At 51.3% G+C, this 19142-nt stretch overlaps 1 protein-coding gene across 1 annotated transcript; it reads right to left on the bottom strand.

Annotated features, from left to right (window-relative positions):
• Window positions 1–738: 738 nt before the first annotated feature.
• RPL13 (ribosomal protein L13) lies at window positions 739–18834 on the bottom strand. Its single transcript, XM_082270910.1, has 6 exons — window positions 18797–18834; window positions 16395–16511; window positions 13810–13951; window positions 4852–5025; window positions 4318–4374; window positions 739–936 (listed from the first exon to the last, which is right to left on the bottom strand). The coding sequence occupies exons 2-6, from the start codon at window positions 16496–16498 to the stop codon at window positions 778–780; spliced, it is 636 nt and encodes a 211-aa protein (XP_082127036.1). The 5' UTR covers window positions 16499–16511; window positions 18797–18834; the 3' UTR covers window positions 739–777.
• Between the last annotated feature and the right edge of the window lie 308 nt (window positions 18835–19142).

Genomic DNA, 19142 nt, shown 5'->3' with positions numbered 1-19142 from the left:
GGACCTTGCTTTGTGCACTGGTGCGAAGTCATGTTGGAACAGGAAGGGGCCATCCCCAAACTCCTCCCACAAAGTTGAGAGCATGAAATTGTCCAATGTCTCAAAGAGTTCCCTTCACCAGAACTAAGGGGCCAAGCCCAACCCCTGAAAAACAACCCAACACCATAATCACCCCTCAATTATTTAGACCAGTGCACAAAGAAAGGTAAAGACATGGATGAGTGAGTTTGGGGTGGAGGAACATGACTGGCCTGCACAGAGTCCTGACATCAACACAATAGGACAATTTTGGGATGAATTCGAGAGCAGAGACTGCGAGCTAGGCCTTTTTGTCCAACATCAGGGTCTGCTCTCTCAAATGCGCTTCTAGAAGAATGGTCAAACATTCCGATAGACACTCCTAAACCTTGTGGACGGCCTTCCCAGAAGAGTTGAAGCTGTTATAGCTGCAAAGGGTGGAGCCAACTCAATATTGAACCCTATGGACTAAGACTGGGATGCCATTAAAGTTCATGTGTGTGTAAAAGGCAGGCGTCCCAATACTTTTGGGAATATAGAATCATTTTGTTGTATGAAAACCATTTCAAAGACTCTCTTCCCTCATGACACAAAGTACTGAATACGCAGCTATTGGCCACGAAGGATCAGAGCTCCACCCACATCAATCATTTACACCATCAACGATGTTTGCAGGAACTCACAACTTTCCTTGTAAGAAAACACTGGAGGGGAGCAGAATTATACAACTTTTGTTTATTAACAGTTCCAGGAATAGTTTTACTTTTTCTTATCCACTTCCTGCTCTGCAGCTTCCTTGGCTCTCTTGGCACGGATGCCGAAGAGGCGTGCGTTGGCGCGTGCCATACGCAAACTGGCGAAGGCTTTGAAGTTCTTCTCATCCTCGGAGATAACTCTGGCCTTTTCTTTCTTGAAAGTCTAAAAAGCAAAAAAACAACAACAAATGGATGAGTAATCAGTCCAGCAACAGACCAGCCAATGACAACAGCATTCATCTCCACCCAAGACTAACCCTGCAGGCTATTCAGTGACCTTACACAGTAATCAGCGTGGGGGACACCAATACATATACACGTGTGTGTGTGTGTGTGTGTGTGTGTGTGTGTGTATATACACATATATACACACACACACACACACACACACACACACACTCTCCATCGCTCTAGATCTCCAGATATACACACACATAGCGGTTCGCAAATGATTTACCAGGATTATGGGAATCTCTCTCTATCTATCTATCTCTCTCTCTATCTATCTATCTCTATATATCAGTTCGTTTGTACCAGGATTATGGCTGAGGCTAATAACCCGGTATTGTTTTTTGCAGCCGGCTCTCATAAAAGCGGCCCGAGTGACTCATGAGCCGCTGGAACTCTCTGAAGCAGCAGGAGGGGGGAGTGACCAACCCAACCCCCACCACTGGTCCACCTTAGAAACTATGCAATGGTGCTGCCAGCTGCTCCCATTGGCAATTAAAGTAGATACTTATCACCTCTATGGCCTTGGAGGACCGGAGCAATGTCATGACATCACTTCCAGTCCAGTCTGGAAATAAAATGTATTTTTTTTTAAGGCAACATTCTTTGTGATCTTTTCCTTTTAAGACGGTAAAGAGGAGATTTGGGATCTTTTTGACCCCAGATCTCTCCATAAAGAGGACTTTTCATCCTTATTTCTATTACAGGGGATGTTTACATTTCTTGTAATAGGAATAAAAGTGATAAAAATTAATTAAAGGGACAGGGTTAGAAAAAAAAAAAGTAAACTGCCCCCATACCTCCATGCTGTTGCGCAGAAACTAACTAAGTCGCGCACGCATACGTAAACGGTGTTTTGCACCAAACGCGAGGTATTGCCGCAAATGTTCGAGCCAGAGCAAAAATTCTAGCACCCGACCTCCTCTAATGCTAGCCATACACTAGCCAAAAAATAGTTCGAAAATCCGTCATTTGGTCCGATCGTTCGTTTTTCATCCAGTTATTGGGAACAAATAGAAAATCGTTTAACTTTTCAGAGCAGAAAAATGGAAGGAACAGTTTAGAAAATTCTGCCAAATGAACGATAAATTAAGTGAAAGGTTAAGGTGTTTCTCGCCTGAACTGTTTGCACCGCGATTACGTGACAAACTGAACGAAGAACGTCCATTGAACGATCATTCAAAATTTGATCATTACATGATGGCACAGTCGTCTGCTCTCACTGACGATTTTTTGTTTTTTTGAAAAGGAGCTTGAATGATTTTTCGGCTAGTGTATGGCCAGCTTTACTCTAAATTGGTGACCTATAAAAGCATTTATAATGGCACCTATGGAGATTATGTAACGTAATTTGACGATACTCCACGGGCATGCGCATATTTAAAGCGTGACATCGTATCCATTTACTCGGCGTATCATCTTTGGCATTTTTCAAAGAAACTGGAATATTGTAATTTTTTCTTCTTCATTCAAATGTATTTTTCACCAAAAAATTAGCATTTAAATAATACCGCTGTGCAAATAAAAAAACAATCGCCATTTTATTCCCGTGGGTCACTGTTTTGTTTGAAGGTTAAGTATTTTTTTTGTAGCAAAAAAATACGATTTAAACTTGTAAACAAATAGTGCCAGAAAAAGCCCGGTCCTCGAATGGTTATAAGAGCGAGTACCGATACTTGTGCTCAAGTACTCGCCAATACCAATTACAGATACGTTTTTGCGGTGCGATCTGAGCCCATACAAAATAACCAAAATTATACCAGTGGCGATACTAAGCATTTGCACGAGTAGTTACCTAAAACTGATACATTCACGGTGCGATTTGAGCCCATACAAAATGAATGGTCTCAAATCGTGTAGCAAAAAACAGCTCAGCAGCTTCACAGTGCGCATGCTCACAGCTGCGGAGGGTAGGGAATTTTCATGGGGTAGTGTTTTGTCAGCTGTTGCCGTGGGTACATTAAGAGTCCATTCAGACTAGCGCGACTTGTCAGGCGACCAAGTCCCCTGAAAAGTCGCGGTCGGTCGCTCACCATTTAGTACAGGACCCGTTCTAATAGGAGCGACACAAGTCGCTCCGACTTAGAAAAAGGGTCCTGTACTACTTTGGGGCGACCTGGGAGCGACTTGCAAAGACTTCCATTATGGGACGTCCCTGCAAATCCCGCCGCACGCTGTGCACCGCGACTTCACAGGTCGCCCCCCAAAGTCGAGTCGCGCCAGTCTGAATGGGCATTAAATCATCTCTGCTCCAACCCCTGACTGTCGGCTCCAAAATGTAAAAGCGATGGCGGGTGTATGAAGATATAAATCACAGCAATCTCAGCTCCGTGATTTATATTTTCATACACCCGCCCCCGCTTTTATATTTTGGAGCAGACATCAGGAAAGTCAGAGGGGTTGGAGCGGAGATGATTTAATGTACCCGCGGCAACAGCTGATGCGGTGTAACACTATGGAGCCGACCCGTGAAAATTCCCTACCCTCCGGAGCTGTGAGCATTCGCATTGGTAAGCTGCTCAGCTGTTCAATGACGTAGGTACAACCCTCCGGAGCTGTGAGCATTCGCATTGGTAAGCTGCTCAGCTGTTCAATGACGTAGGTACAACCCTCCGGAGCTGTGAGCATGCGCAGTGGGAAGCTGCTCAGCTGTTCAATGACGTAGGTGCACAGGATGTGACGAGGGTAGGGAATTTTCATGGGGTAGAGTTTTTTCACGGAACACCGGTGTTCCGTGAGAATTACCTACCCGTGAGAAAAACCTACCCTCGTCACTTCCGGTTGCACGGCACTGTTTGTAATGCAGCGTTTACACTAAAACAGCTGTGCTGCAATACGAGTCATCTCCGCTCCTGTCCCTGTCACTTCCCTCATCTCGGCTAGTAAATATAAAAGCGGCGGCGGGTGTATGAGAACATAAATCACGGAGCCTAGACCCGCTTTTATATTTACTAGCTGAGATGAGGGAAGTCACAGGGACTGGAGTTGACTCATATTGCAGCCGAGATGTTTTAATGTAACCGCCGCGTGGGTAGGTTTTTTTCACAGAACAGTGAATTTCATACTAGTGCGCATGCGCACTAGTCAGCTCCTCAGCTGTTACATTAGGTATCTGGGGCTGCGAGCATGCGCACTGCTCAGCTGTTCCTGGCCGGAAGTGACAAGGGTAGGTTTTTCTCACGGGGTAGGTAATTCTCACGTTACACCGGCACCGCTCCTGCGTGAGCCCAGGCTTGTCATAGTGACTTCACAAGTATTTTAGCACTTATTACTGGACAAAGATACAATTTATATACATTTTTTTTTCAGAACTCACCTGGCGGATTGGCATGACAGGGCCCTTGAGCTGGGTGGCCATCTTCAACTCTTCAGCCTAAAAACAAAGAATAGGAAAAAAACAAGAAAAGATCAGTATGCTGATCTGACAGCACATAAGATTTGGGGGGGGGGGGGGGGTGTTTGAAGGGGGGTCTACAGTCATCAGCTGGAAAAGGGTTCAAAACAAAAGTCATCACAAGAATACAGAGATTCCGGAGAAAGTGTCATCATCTGACTGTAAACATATCCCCCAATTGTGAGAAGCGGATGTTGGATTCGTTCAACCAAAGAACCTGTTTCTGCATACAATCACATTCTATTTTTCTCGATGGGGTTAGAAATGGTTCTGCCAGACGTCCCTATGATGCTACACACCTGTCTGGGCCAGTAGGCTGACACTCTGATTCTGCAACATCACAGCCCTGGCATATCTAACACACTGACCTTCCACTAACACAGGCAGCATTGTTAAGCACTACAACTCCCAGCACACAAATCCACTTTATAAAGAGGGGGGTGGCAGGATACTTACAGAGCCGTCTCCCTTCTTTGGAGCGGAGGGTTTGCGTGGGAAGATGATGAGTTTGGAGCGGTACTCCTTCAGCCTTTGTACATTGGTCTGCAGGGACTCTGTTGACCTGTTGCGACGGCGGTGGTCCACGGAGATGCCAATGGTGCGGGCAACCCTTTTGTTGATGCCAGCGGCCTGCGGTGAAAACCAGACAACTATTAAGGAACCAGACACAAGGAAATGCAAAAAAAAAAAAAATGGAAAGGGTCTGGCAGCCATCAGAAAAAAGGGTTCAAGGGAATCATCACAGATGTACAGAGATTCCGGAGAATTGTCATCATACGGCTTACAGTCATTGAGAGGGAGACCGATAAGGTTAGCTAGGTATACCCTCTACTTCTGAAAATACCAGCCTCCTGGCTATTATTGCGATTTTGTGACTCATTACTTCCAACCATTGACTGAGAACTTCCCAGTACTGTCGTTCTACCCCCAGTCCTGTGCGCTTGTTCTGCTGCAAGGGCTTGGGATTCACACAAAGCCAGGCACCTGGCATTTTCTGGAGGTAGTTTGACTGTACAGTCTTATGTTATTTAAATAAAAAATCATGTTAAACTTGCCTGCTCTGTTGCAGTCGATTTGCAAAGAGCAGACTGGATCCTGCTCTTCTCGTGCCCCTCTGCCTCCTTTTGAGTGCCCCCACAGTAAGTAGCATGCTATGGGGCACCCAAGGTGAGTTAGAGCTCCGTGTCATTTTAGACAGAGCTGCGGCCTGGCCCCTTTCTATTCTCATTTGCTGACTAACTTTGACAGCAGCAGGAGCCAATGGTGCCGCACTGCAGTCTCAGCCAATGAGGGGAGTCCCGGACGGCCGAGACATTTCTAAAACATCGCTGGCGCTAGGAGGGGCCTCAGGTAAGTATTAAGGGGGGGTTGCTGCACACAGAAGCCTTTTTTTATCTTAAAGAGGTTGTAAACTCTTTTATTTTCTTTTTTCTTACTTACCCTGCAAGAGAAACACATAATGAGCTAGTATGCGATGCATACTAGCTCATTATGAAATACTTACCTTAGAACGAGCCCCCGCCGTGCCGTCCGCTTAGCTGGATGACGGGCGACATGTCTAGTCGCCCGTCTTCCGGGATCGCGGCATCCGGCCATCTGATTGGCCGGAGGCGCGGTGACGTCACTCCCGCGCACGCGCGCGGGAGCCGACAGTCACGGCACGGAGTTCTGAATGAACGGCACGAGCGGCCGTTCCTTCAGTGCGCCTGCGCCAGTGACGTCACTGGATGCTTCTAAGGTAAATATCTCCTAAACGGTGCATGTTCAGGAGATATTTACAGTACCTATAGGTAAGCCTTATTATAGGCTTACCTATAGGTACAAGTTGTAGAGGAGGGTTTACTTCCTCTTTAATGCATAGAATGCACCTTCTGCCTTTACAACTCCTTTTAGTAATCATAACTCAGAAGTTTGTCTGTAATACAGCTTGGCCCAAACAAATTAAAAGGAAACAGACTTTGGCTTTAGGCCTTGCTCCCAATTGCACAACACGCATTGGCACGCAAGTGGTTCTAAAGCTAGAACTTTCTTTACCTTAATGCAGGGATTAACAAACTTGCTTGAAATCTAGGAGCCAGCTAAAATTTAGGAGCCAGTTTTTTTTTTCACGCGTGCTGAATGGCCGGCTTCTGTCAGACTGCCTGTCATACACACAGGCCAAATGGCGGCCAGTTTTTTTTGAACCGGCTAAAGTTGCCCAGCATTCGACCCGTGTGTACTTTGTTTACTTCTTCTGAGAGATATTAAGACCCCAGACTAGCGCGACTTGTCAGCCTGACAAGTCGCGCTCGGTTGCTCGCCATTGATTAGCACAGGACCCGTTCTAATAGGAGCGACACAAGTCTCTCCGACTTAGAAAAAGGGTCCTGTACTACTTCGGGGCGACCTGGGAGCGACTTGCATTGACTTCCATTATGTAAAGTCCCTGCAAGTCACGGTGCACAGGTCGCCCCTCGAAGTCGGATCGCTTCAGTGTGAACTGGCTCTTAGGGAACACTCCAACCACCATGACTTCAGTGATCTGAAGTGGTGATGGTGGTAGGAGTCAAACAGCACATGCTGGGATATTTACAATTATGCGCCAGGGGCCAGTTGCACCCCTAGCACATCTGACTTACTGCTGGCTGGTACTGCTGGCAGACATCACTGAGCGGCGCTGGAGGAAGCATACAGAGCCGATGCTTTCTGTCATGGCACCTGCCAGTGTCATTAGTACGGCGAGTGTATATTTATATCACTGATTACTGTAGTAATGTCACTGGTCCCCCCCAAAAGTGTCAAAAATGTCAGTTAGGGGTCCGATCTGTCCGCCGCAATGTTGCGGTCCCACAAAAAAAAAAAAAAAAAAAAAAAGCTAATCGCCATTACTAGTAAAAAAAAAAAAAAAATAAAAAAGAAATCTTTCCCCTAGTTAGTAGACATGATAACTTTTGCACAAACCAATCAATATACACTTATTGGTGTTTTTTTTTTTTTTTTACCAAAAACATGTGGCAGAATACAAATTGGTCTAAAATGATGAAAAAAAATTTGATTTTACTGGGAATGTTTTATAGCAAAAAGATAAAAAAAACGGAATTTTTGTAAAATCTTACCTGTAAAATTCCTTTCTCTGAGTCCTCCGACAGTCGCCGCCTCTTCATATTCGTCACATATGGGTATTAGACTTTGCTCCGAAGGAGTAGCTAGGCAACAGAATATGTTAACAATAAAGCTTTAACATATCCCACCCTCAAGGGGTGGTCCCCTCAGTCAATACCCTCCTACTTCCTGCAACCATATCTCAGTTTTAGTGGAATAGCAGTAGAGTATACATTCAAACCCCAAAAGAGGGGCGGGGGCGGCGACTGTCGGAGGACTCAGAGAAAGGAATTTTACAGGTAAGATTTTACAAAAATTCCGTTTTCTCTTACGTCCTCCGACAGTCGCCGCCTCTTCATATTCGTCACATATGGGGACGTCCCAAAGCAGTGCAAACATGAGGGGTGGGAAACGCATCCGCGCCGAAAGGCAACGCAGTCTCCACATCAAAGAAAGGAACCTTACCAAAGGAAGGAAACCAGCTGGGCAACAGCAAAAATAAGTGCTCAACAGGAGCAACAACCCAGGAAAAGACAAAAAAACCAGGGGATACAAAAAACTATCCCAACAGCCAGGAGTCCCCAACAAGGGACCCTATGGAACAGCCGCACTAAGAACCTTGCGGCCAAAGGAAGCATCCGCCGATGCCTGAACATCTACTTTGTAGAATTTTGTGAAAGTGTGTACGGTCGACCAAGTCGCCGCCTTACACACCTGGGCTACAGAAGCCCCATGACGGCAGGCCCAAGACGTACTCAGTGATCTAGTAGAGTGCGCCTTCACAGGCACAGGGGGAACCTTCCCCTGCAAGGCATAGGCCTGTTCAATGGTCTGCCTGATCCATTTGGCGATGGTAGAGGCCGAAGCCGCCATGCCCTTCCGAGGACCCTCTGGAAGAATAAACAAGGAGTCAGTCTTACGAAAAGACTCAGTCGATTTAAGGTAAACCCTTATCGCCCGAACAACATCCAGAGAGTGCAATCTCACCTCCTTCGGATGTTTAGGCTTCGTGCACAACGAAGGCAAAACAATATCCTCGTTAAGATGGAATTCCGAAACTCGTTTCGGTAAAAAAGAAGGATTAGGTCGCAAGACCACCTTATCCAAATGAACAACCAGGTACGGAGACTTGCAGGACAAAGCCGCCAGTTCCGACACTCTGCGAGCCGAAGTGATCGCCACCAAAAAGGCGACCTTTTTGGACAACATAGACAACGAGATCTCCCTGATCTGTTCAAAAGGAGCACGTTGTAACACAGAGAGAAACGAGATTCAAGTCCCAAGGGGGCAAAGGATCCCTCCTAGGAGGAACCAGATGCCGCACACCCTGAATAAAAGTGCCAACCAAGGAGTTGGAAGCCACGGGACGTTGAAGCAGAACGGCCAGCGCCGACACCTGACCCTTTATCGTAGCCAGCGCCAAACGCTGATCGACACCCGTCTGAAGGAAAGACAGCACACGGGAAACCGAGTACGTGCGGGGCGAAAACCCCCTGGACTCACACCAGGCAAAATAGGCCTTCCAAGTACGGTAATAAACCTTCCCCGAGGAAGACTTCCTCGCGTTGATCAAAGTATGAACGACCTCTGGAGAGAGACCCTTCTCCTTCAGGACCTCGGTCTCAACAGCCAGGCCGTCAAAGCCAGCGACTGTAAAGCAGGATGGTAAATCGGTCCTTGAGACAGTAGATCGTCTCGAAGAGGCAGACGCCAAGGGACGTCGACCGCCAGATTCACGAGGTCTGCGTACCAGGACCGGCGAGGCCAGTCCGGTGCCACAAGAATCACCGTGCTGCGTTCCGAGTGCAACCTGCGAAGGAACCTGGACAGCAACTGAATCGGTGGAAACGCATACATCAGCCTGTACTGATGCCACGGGGCCACTAACGCGTCCGACGCGTCTGCCCGAGGGTCGCGCGTCCTTGCCACGAACCTCTTTACCTTGTAGTTGAGGCGAGACCCGAACAGGTCCACATCTGGAAGACCCCACTTCGCGCACAACATCTGGAAGACAGCCGGGTGGAGAGACCATTCCCCCTGATCCAGGGTCTGGCGACTCAGATAGTCCGCCTGCCAGTTCTCCACTCCCGGAATGTGAACCGCCGTTATCGCCGGGACATGAGTCTCGGCCCAAGACAGAATGTCGGCCACTTCTCGAGCCGCTCGGGCACTCCTGGTGCCCCCTTGGTGGTTGATGTAGGCCACCGCCGTGGCATTGTCCGTCTGCACCCGAACCGGGCAGCCCTGCAGCCGGTCCGTCCAGCGATGAAGACAGAGCCTTATCGCACGCAATTCCAGAATGTTGATCGGGAGGGAAGACTCCCCCTCCGACCAGGTCCCCTGGGCGGACAGAACGCCCAGAACACCACCCCAGCCCGACAGGCTGGCATCCGTGGTGATTATCGTCCACGAGATCGGACGAAACGACTTGCCCCCGGACACCAACGGGGACTGGAGCCACCACAGAAGGTTTTCCCTGGTGTGATGACTCAACGAGATCTGAAGATCCAGAGATTGAGGTCGCCCGTCCCACCTGGACAGGATCTCCGCTTGGAGACCCCGCGTGTGAAACTGCGCGAAAGGAATCGCCTCGAAGGCCGAGACCATCAATCCCAGACATCTCATACCCGTCCGCAGAGACGAGTGTGGAACGTCCCTGAGGGACCTGACTTCCTCCTGAAGAGTTCTGAGTTTGTCTTCCGGCAGGAAGACCTTCGCCTGCACCGAGTCCAGTATCATTCCCAGATAGGGGAGACGAACCGACGGACTCAGTGTCGACTTTGGAACATTTATCGTCCAACCAAACTCCTGCAGAGTTTGCATCGTGAGACAGGTCCTTCTCCAGACCCTGTCTGGTCGCAGACCGAACCAGGATGTCGTCCAGATACCCCAGGACAGAAATGCCCTGGGCTCTCAACAATGCCAGAACCGGTGCAAGCACCTTGGTGAAGACCCGCGGAGCCGAGGCGAGCCCAAAGGGCAACGCCACAAACTGGTAGTGATCCTCCGCAATGGCAAATCGAAGGTACCTCTGATGACCCTCGAATATGGGGATATGAAGGTACGCATCCTTCAAATCGATGGAGGCCATGAATTCCCCCGGAACCAGGGCAGCCACCACCGAGCGCAGGGATTCCATGCGGAACTTGCGAACCCGCACAGAGCGGTTCAGAGCTTTCAAGTCCAGAATCGGACGAACCTTGCCCTCCTTCCTGGGCACGGTGAACAGATTGGAATAAAACCCCCGAAATCTGTCCCGATGAGGCACCGGAACCACCACTCCCTGAGCCCTCAGGTCCCGCACCGCCAGGTGCAGATCCCGCAGGCGCTCTGGAGACAGTTGAAGATTTGAGGGAAAGAATCTGCTCTCCGGCCGAGAGAGAAACTCGATCTTGTAACCAGATCGAACGATTTCCAGAACCCATCTGTCCCTCACACGGGCCAACCAGGGCTGAAGAAAACCGAGCAAGCGTCCCCCCACCCCAAAACTGGGTGAGGGCGCCCCTTCAGGCCGAACTGTTATGGGCCGCAGGTCCGGATTGGCCGGACTTCTGTTTCCCAGACCAGGGCTTCTTCTGAGAGCCTTGGCCTTTGAACGGCTTGCCCTTGTAGTGCGGCCGAAAGGCACGAAAGGACCCCTGAGGGGGCCGAAAACTCGCATGCTTCTTCCCAGAAGCCCCCTTAGCCTTGGGGAAATGGGGCAAGAGAGTGCTCTTACCCCCGGTGATCCCCTTAATCAACACATCCAGGGACTCCCCAAAAAGGCGAGACCCATCATAAGGCAGATTGGCTAAGGTTTTACGTGAAGATTGGTCCACCGACCAACATTTCAACCAAACCAGGCGGCGAGACAACACCGCCACGCTGTGCACACGTGCAGCCAACGGAATCAGGTCCAGGTCCGCATCACACAGATACAGGACACCCTGGTGGATCTGATCCACCATATCCAGGGTCGCCGCCGAGGCCGAATCGGCCACTAGGACGCGCCTAAGCATCTGCGTCCAACTTGCGATCGCCTGGGCCGCCATGAGAGAAGCAAACAGAGCCTTAAGCATAGAACCCGTAACAGAATAAGTATGACGGGCAAGAGACTCCAGTCTCCTATCCGTGGCATCACGGAAAACAGGGGATCCCTCTGCAGGGATCGCAGTGGCTTTGTTCAAAACCGCAATAGCATGATCCACTGGCGGAGGCACACACCACCGTTCATCAGTGGCAGGCGAGAAAGGATAACGCAGCTTAAATTTACTTGGTACCGCAAAAGGCTTGCGCAAATCGCGCCATTGGTCCTTAACAGCGCGCTGAAAATCAGCATTGCAGGGAAAAACCTGCGGCGTCCTGCGTTTTCTCTGCGTCCCATAAGCCGCCAAGGCAGCCGGGGGACACACCTCGTCCTGCAAACGTAGCGTCTGCTTAATGGAAGCAATCAACTCATCCATGATTGCAAGCTCTTCAGGCGAGCCAGGGGGAGAATTATCAACCCCCTCAACTTCAGCCTCTACCTCAGACCCCACTAGATCAAGAGAGGAGCGGGACCCCGATAGGGGGGTCCCTGCCAGAACAGCCCCATCACCTTCACCCTCAGAATCAGAGGACAGAGCAACTCTGGGCCGTTTAGTCGATTGAGCAGCCACCAGCATTTTCACCTGTGCAGCAAGGCCAGCCACAATAGTGGCTAAATCCCCCCCTGGGGGGGAAACAGCGGTCCCCTGGCTTTCCACCAATACTGTGGGAAACTTGCCCTCCTGAGAATCCATTGCCCCTGTATGCCAGACAACCAAGGGTTAACTGCCCCCTTACAGCAAGCGCGGCAAGCGCAGCCCACCGCACCACACTCAGGCACAATGAGACCCCCACAGGGAATATACAGACTGAATACAGGCAATGGAACACAGGAATAGAAGGATAAAACCTGAGGAGACTCTGCCGCTGCCTCGATCGGTGCTTCCAGGAGAGAGGAAGTGATGCTGCCAGGGCGCTCTATGTAAGCCTATGGAGGCTACAAGAAAATGGCCGCCGTGCATGTAAACCATGCGGCCGGAGCGGGCGCCGGTAAAATGGCGTCGTTTGGCGCCGAAATCGCCGCTCCACAGTGCAAAAAATCACACACAATTTTATCCCATTATATGGATACATGTTAGATCGCCGCAGCGATCGCTGTATATGCCCCAACATGCCATTAAAAACATGCCCCACAGCACACAGCTCCTCACACTGCCCAGCCTGACATACTCAGTGTCATACAGCTCCCCCCCCCCTTGCAGCCCACAGCATGCAGCCGAGAGCTAGGGAGACAAGCAGTGTGATTCAAAGGCAGGTTACACAGTCCCAGACTGAGACCCCCCCAGACAGACAGGTCCCCACATAAATACACTTACCTCACATGGCGTGGGGAACCCGCACAGGCGAACAAGCCGCTGCACATGAGGCAGGGAGAGTCGCAATACAAGACGCACACAATGGCGGTTCAGAAACCGCACAGCGTCCGGTGAGGTAGCCACCTCACCAATCATCCCTGCACCGAACAGGGATGGGTCGTTCACTGTGCCAGGAGCGTTACCTGGCTGAACGCTCGATGGCAGACTGGGAAGCCACTGACCCACGACCTGCGACCAGGGGGATCAGCCCGAGACCCAGTCTGCATGATCCTCTTCGTCCGAAGAACTAACTAATGCTGACAAAAATAACAGCTAAGTAAAGGTAGAGAGAAAACTCAAACAAAATATTAAAAAGAAGAAAGAGTCTGGGACAAAAAGTCCCAGCACAGAGAGAGCCAGCCACTCCTGACAAGCTAGACATTAAAACTGAGATATGGTTGCAGGAAGTAGGAGGGTATTGACTGAGGGGACCACCCCTTGAGGGTGGGATATGTTAAAGCTTTATTGTTAACATATTCTGTTGCCTAGCTACTCCTTCGGAGCAAAGTCTAATACCCATATGTGACGAATATGAAGAGGCGGCGACTGTCGGAGGACGTAAGAGAAAATATATTTTTTTCAGAACTGTCTTTGTTTATAGCACAAAAAATAAAAACCACGGAGATGATCAAATTCCACCAAAAGAAAGCTTTAATTTGTGGGGGAAAAAAAAAGACATACAATTTTATTTGGGTACAGCGTCGCACGGCCGTGCAATTGTGAGTTAAAATAACGCAGTTCGGAATGGCAAAAAAAATGGCCTGGCCATTAAGGGGGTAAAAACTTCCGGTCCATAAGTGGTTAATCTGGACTAAAACCCACATTGCAGCACATGGTGAGAATGCAGCGCCTAGAAAAGTCAAAGCTCCTGAGGAAACCAAACAATCACCGTACAATTCCTATGTAAGCTCACCTTAAGCTCCTCCAGGCTGAATCCTCTACCAGCACGAATCTTGGTGTGATATCGGACTGTTGGACATCTCACCACCGGCCTGAGGGGTCCAGCGAGAGGTCTGGGGGCGATCTGTCTTGCTTTGGCCTGACGTGCCTTTCGCCTGTGTGCAATAAGTACAACTCAGACCACAAATACAACAAACCAACCATACTGTAATCTAAAATCATTGTATATGTAAAACTATTCTGCCCCATTGCTGCTCAGGGATTGGTTGTCCTCCACCCCTGTGATGTGCAGGGGGGGAAAGGGACATTACTGTGGGAGGAAGGGGGCAGAGGGCACTACAGAGGGAGGTGATGTTTTTCGCCTTCCTCTGGATCAACTGCGGGTATAGGATTGTATGGTTGGGGTGGGTATAGGATTGTGTATAGGATTGTGTATATGGGATTGCATGGTTGGGGGGGGGGGTATAGGATTGTGTATATGGGATTGTATGGTGGGGGGGTATAGGATTGTGTATATGGGATTGTATGGTTGGGGGGGGGTATAGGATTGTGTATATGGGATTGTATGGTTGGGGCGGGTATAGGATTGTGTATATGGGATTATATGGTTGGGGGGGGTATAGGATTGTGTATATGGGATTGTATGGTTGGGGCGGGTATAGGATTGTGTATATGGGATTGTATGGTTGGGGCGGGTATAGGATTGTGTATATGGGATTGTATAGTTGGGGAGGGTATAGGATTGTGTATATGGGATTGTATGGTTGGGGTGGGTATAGGATTGTGTATATGGGATTGTATGGTTGGGGAGGGTATAGGATTGTGTATATGGGATTGTATGGTTGGGGAGGGTATAGGATTGTGTATATGGGATTGTATGGTTGGGGCGGGTATAGGATTGTGTATATGGTATTGTATGGTTGGGGCAGTTATAGGATTGTGTATATGGGAGTGTATGGTTGGGGAGGGTATAGGATTGTGTATATGGGATTGTATGGTTGGGGCGGGTATAGGATTGTGTATATGGGATTGTATGGTTGGGGCGGGTATAGGATTGTGTATATGGGATTGTATGGTTGGGGTGGGTATAGGATGGTGTATATGGGATTGTATGGTTGGGGCGGGTATAGGATGGTGTATATGGGATTGTATGGTTGGGGTGGGTATAGGATTGTGTATATGGGATTGTATGGTTGGGGCGGGTATAGGATTGTGTATATGGGATTGTATGGTTGGGGCGGGTATAGGATTGTGTATATGGGAGTGTATGTTGGGTTTTCTTTACTGTGTGTTTTATTGGTTGAGCCAGATGGACTTATGTCTATTTTCAACCTGACTATGTGAAGGGGCAGAGGACACTGCATTGGGGGTACAGGACATTTACCAGGGGGATGTGAATGGGACAGATAACACTGCATTGGGGGTACAGGACATTACGAGAGGGATGTGAAGGGGTAGAGGACACTGAGGGAGGAGGGGGCAGAGGACACTGCATTGGGGGTAGAGGACACTGAGGGAGGAGGGGGCAGAGGACACTGCATTGGGGGTAGAGGACACTGAGGGAGGAGGGGGCAGAGGACACTGCATTGGGGGTACAGGACATTATGAGGGGGATGTGAAGAGGCAGAGGACACTGTATTGGGGGTACAGGACATTATGAGGGGGATGTGAAGGGGCAGAGGACACTGTTTTGGGTGTACAGGACATTATGAGGGGGGTGTGAAGGGGCAGAGGACACTGCATTGGGGGTACAGGACATTATGAGGGGGGTGTGAAGGGGCAGAGGACACTGTATTGGGGGTACAGGACATTATGAGGGGGATGTGAAGAGGCAGGGGACACTGTATTGGGGGTACAGGACATTATGAGGGGGGTGTGAAGGGGCAGAGGACACTGTATTGGGGGTACAGGACATTATGAGGGGGGTGTGAAGGGGCAGAGGACACTAGAGTAGGGGGATTATGGGAAGAGGCAGATCACACTGCATTTGGGGGTACAGGACAGTACTGTGGGAGAGGGGAGCAGAGGACACAATGGGGGGGGGGGGGGGAATGATGTGTAGGGGCAGAGGACACTACTGTAGGATGAGGGGGTGTGGCAGGGCAGGGGATATTGCATTTGAGGTACAGGACACTACTGTGGGCAGAGGACATGACTGTGGGGGGGGGGGGGGGGGGAATGATGTGAAGGGGCAAAGGGTACTGCATTGGGGGAAGAGGGGGTGGTGATGGGAAGGGGCAGAGGACACTGCATTGGGGGTACAGGACACGACTGCGGGGGTGGGTGGCAGAGGACACTACAGTGGGAGGGGAGATTGAAAAGGGGGCGGTACAGAACGCTACATCTACTTTTTATTGAGATCTTGATTATTTTTTAATTAAGACTCCCCCCCCCCCTCCCCCAGCTTGTTGCTTTTCTCCATGTTGTCCAGCTAGATCTCAACCTCTGAAAACTTTGCCCCCGCCTGTCCTACAGCCATCAGATGGAAAAGGGTTCAAATCTGGAATCATCACAGAGATCAGAGATTCCGGAGACATTGTCATCATCGGCTGTTAGAGACTCTGAATTCATTTCCCTAAAGAAAGTCACATGACTGACCTGCGGATCTTCCTGGCGGGTTGGTTAAACCAAGTAGCCACTCGTCTCTGCCAGTCCTTGTGGAAATGGGGCTTCAAGATCATTCCATTTCTGCTGGGGGCCATGGCTGCTTAATCCCTGCAGAGAAAAATAAACCGTTCATTAATATTACCGACTGCAAAGAATCGGGCAGCCGAGGGTCAGAACGCCATCACTACCGGGCACCAGGCAGCCGAGGGTCAGAACGCCATCACCACCGGGCACCAGGCAGCCGAGGGACAGAACGCCATCACCACCGGGCACCAGGCAGCCGAGGGTCAGAACGCCATCACCACCGGGCACCAGGCAGCCGAGGGTCAGGCCGCCGCCGGGCACTTCCAATACAACCATCAATGAGCGGCCAAATCTACAGCACTTTACATAGAAAAGCATCAGCACACAATTCCATTGTACAGACAGAAGATCCATCAGATTGGAGAGCTTAGAGATTGTACAATCAGATTGTATGGTTCGCAATAGATCTGTCAGTTGTGTCACACGGTGTCAGGCCGGCACATTGAAAAGTATAAATGACAACCATACAACTTACACCCAGATTATACAATCTCCTCCACAACCACCAACTGCTACGTATACCACTCTCCAGGGAGATTTACCAACAATGGGAGAACACAATCTGCTGCAACTCTGCATGGCAGCCAATCAGCTTCCAGGTTTTGTTGCTAAAGTTAAATTAAACAAGCTGAAGTTAGAAGCTGATTGGCCACCAGGCCCTCATACAAACAGGGCCCAGCACAGGGGGCCCCCCCTCACACACAGGCCCCAACACAGGGGGGGCCCCTCTCACACACACACACACAGGCTCCAACACAGGGGCCCCTCTCACACACACACACACAGGCTCCAACACAGGGGCCCCTCTCACACACACACAGGCCCCAACACAGGGGGGGCCCCTCTCACACACACAGGCCCCAACACAGGGGGGGCCCCTCTCACACACACACACACACAGGCCCCCAACACAGGGGGGGCCCCTCTCACACACACACACACACACAGGCCCCCAACACAGGGGCCCCTCACACACACACACACAGGCCCCCAACACAGGGGGGGCCCCTCTCACACACACACACAGGCCCCCAACACAGGGGGGGCCCCTCTCACACACACACACAGGCCCCCAACACAGGGGGGGCCCCTCTCACACACAGGCCCCCAACACAGGGGGGGCCCCTCTCACACACAGGCCCCCAACACAGGGGGGGCCCCTCTCACACACACACACAGGCCCCCAACACAGGGGGGGCCCCTCTCACACACACACACACAGGCCCCCAACACAGGGGGGGCCCCTCTCACACACACAGGCCCCCAACACAGGGGCCCCTCACACACACAGGCCCCAACACAGGGGCCCCTCACACACACACACAGGCCCCCAACACAGGGGGGGGCCCCTCTCACACACACACAGGCCCCCAACACAGGGGGGGCCCCTCTCACACACACACACACACAGGCCCCCAACACAGGGGGGGCCCCTCTCACACACACACAGGCCCCCAACACAGGGGGGGCCCCTCTCACACACACACAGGCCCCCAACACAGGGGCCCCTCACACACACAGGCCCCCAACACAGGGGGGGCCCCTCTCACACACACAGGCCCCCAACACAGGGGGGGCCCCTCTCACACACACAGGCCCCCAACACAGGGGGGGCCCCTCTCACACACACAGGCCCCCAACACGGGGGGCCCCTCACACACACACAGGCCCCAACACAGGGGGGGGGGGGGGCCTCTCACACACACACAGGCCCCCAACACAGGGGGGGCCCCCCTCACACAGGCCCCAACACAGGGGCCCCTCTCACACACACACAGGCCCCAACACAGGGGGGGCCCCCCTCACACAGGCCCCAACACAGGGGCCCCTCTCACACACACACAGGCCCCAACACAGGGGGGGCCCCCCTCACACAGGCCCCAACACAGGGGCCCCTCTCACACACACACAGGCCCCAACACAGGGGCCCCCCCTCACACACACACACAGGCCCCAACACAGGGGCCCCTCTCACACACACACACAGGCCCCCCCTCACACACACACAGGCCCCAACACAGGGGCCCCTCTCACACACACACACAGGCCCCAACACAGGGGGGGCCCCTCTCACACACACAGGCCCCAACACAAGGGACACACACGGGCCCCGGGAGCTCTCACTGGCTGTGAGCCGCCATGTCCCCCCTCTCCGGCCTCCCAGCCGGCTATTCTCTACAAATCTCCCCCTAATAACCCTTCCACAGGAGCGGACTGCACTCCCGCACCGATCCCGGGCCCCTCGGAGCCGTACAGGCGGAGGATGGAGGCGGATAACTCGGATGAGGCCGGGAATCTCTCTCACATACCTCCACGGGGAGAAAATGGCCGAAAGGAAAGGAAGAGGCGGAGCGGTGCATTGTGGGATATGAGCGGCTTCGACCAATTCACAGCCAGGGATCACTTCAGCCAATCAGAGAGCTGCTGGGGGAAGACATCGCTTCCGCCCGGAGTTACGTCGTTATACGTGCCAGTAGTATGTATGGAGGACAGTTCCCTGGTATAGGCTGATGATGCAGGTGTTCTAAAATTTCATCGGCAATGTATAACAGAGCGGGGTGTATAGAGTACATTGTCACACAGAGGCCACACCTTCTATATACTCTCCACCGACCTGACACCGATACCACCGACCTAACCAATCCCATCCTCCAC

Source organism: Pelophylax lessonae (assembly GCF_965119305.1).
Source record: "Pelophylax lessonae genome assembly, chromosome: 10".
NCBI classification, from domain to species: domain Eukaryota; kingdom Metazoa; phylum Chordata; class Amphibia; order Anura; family Ranidae; genus Pelophylax; species Pelophylax lessonae.
Note: the sequence above shows the minus strand (reverse complement) of the source record. Positions and strands in the feature narration are given on the sequence as shown.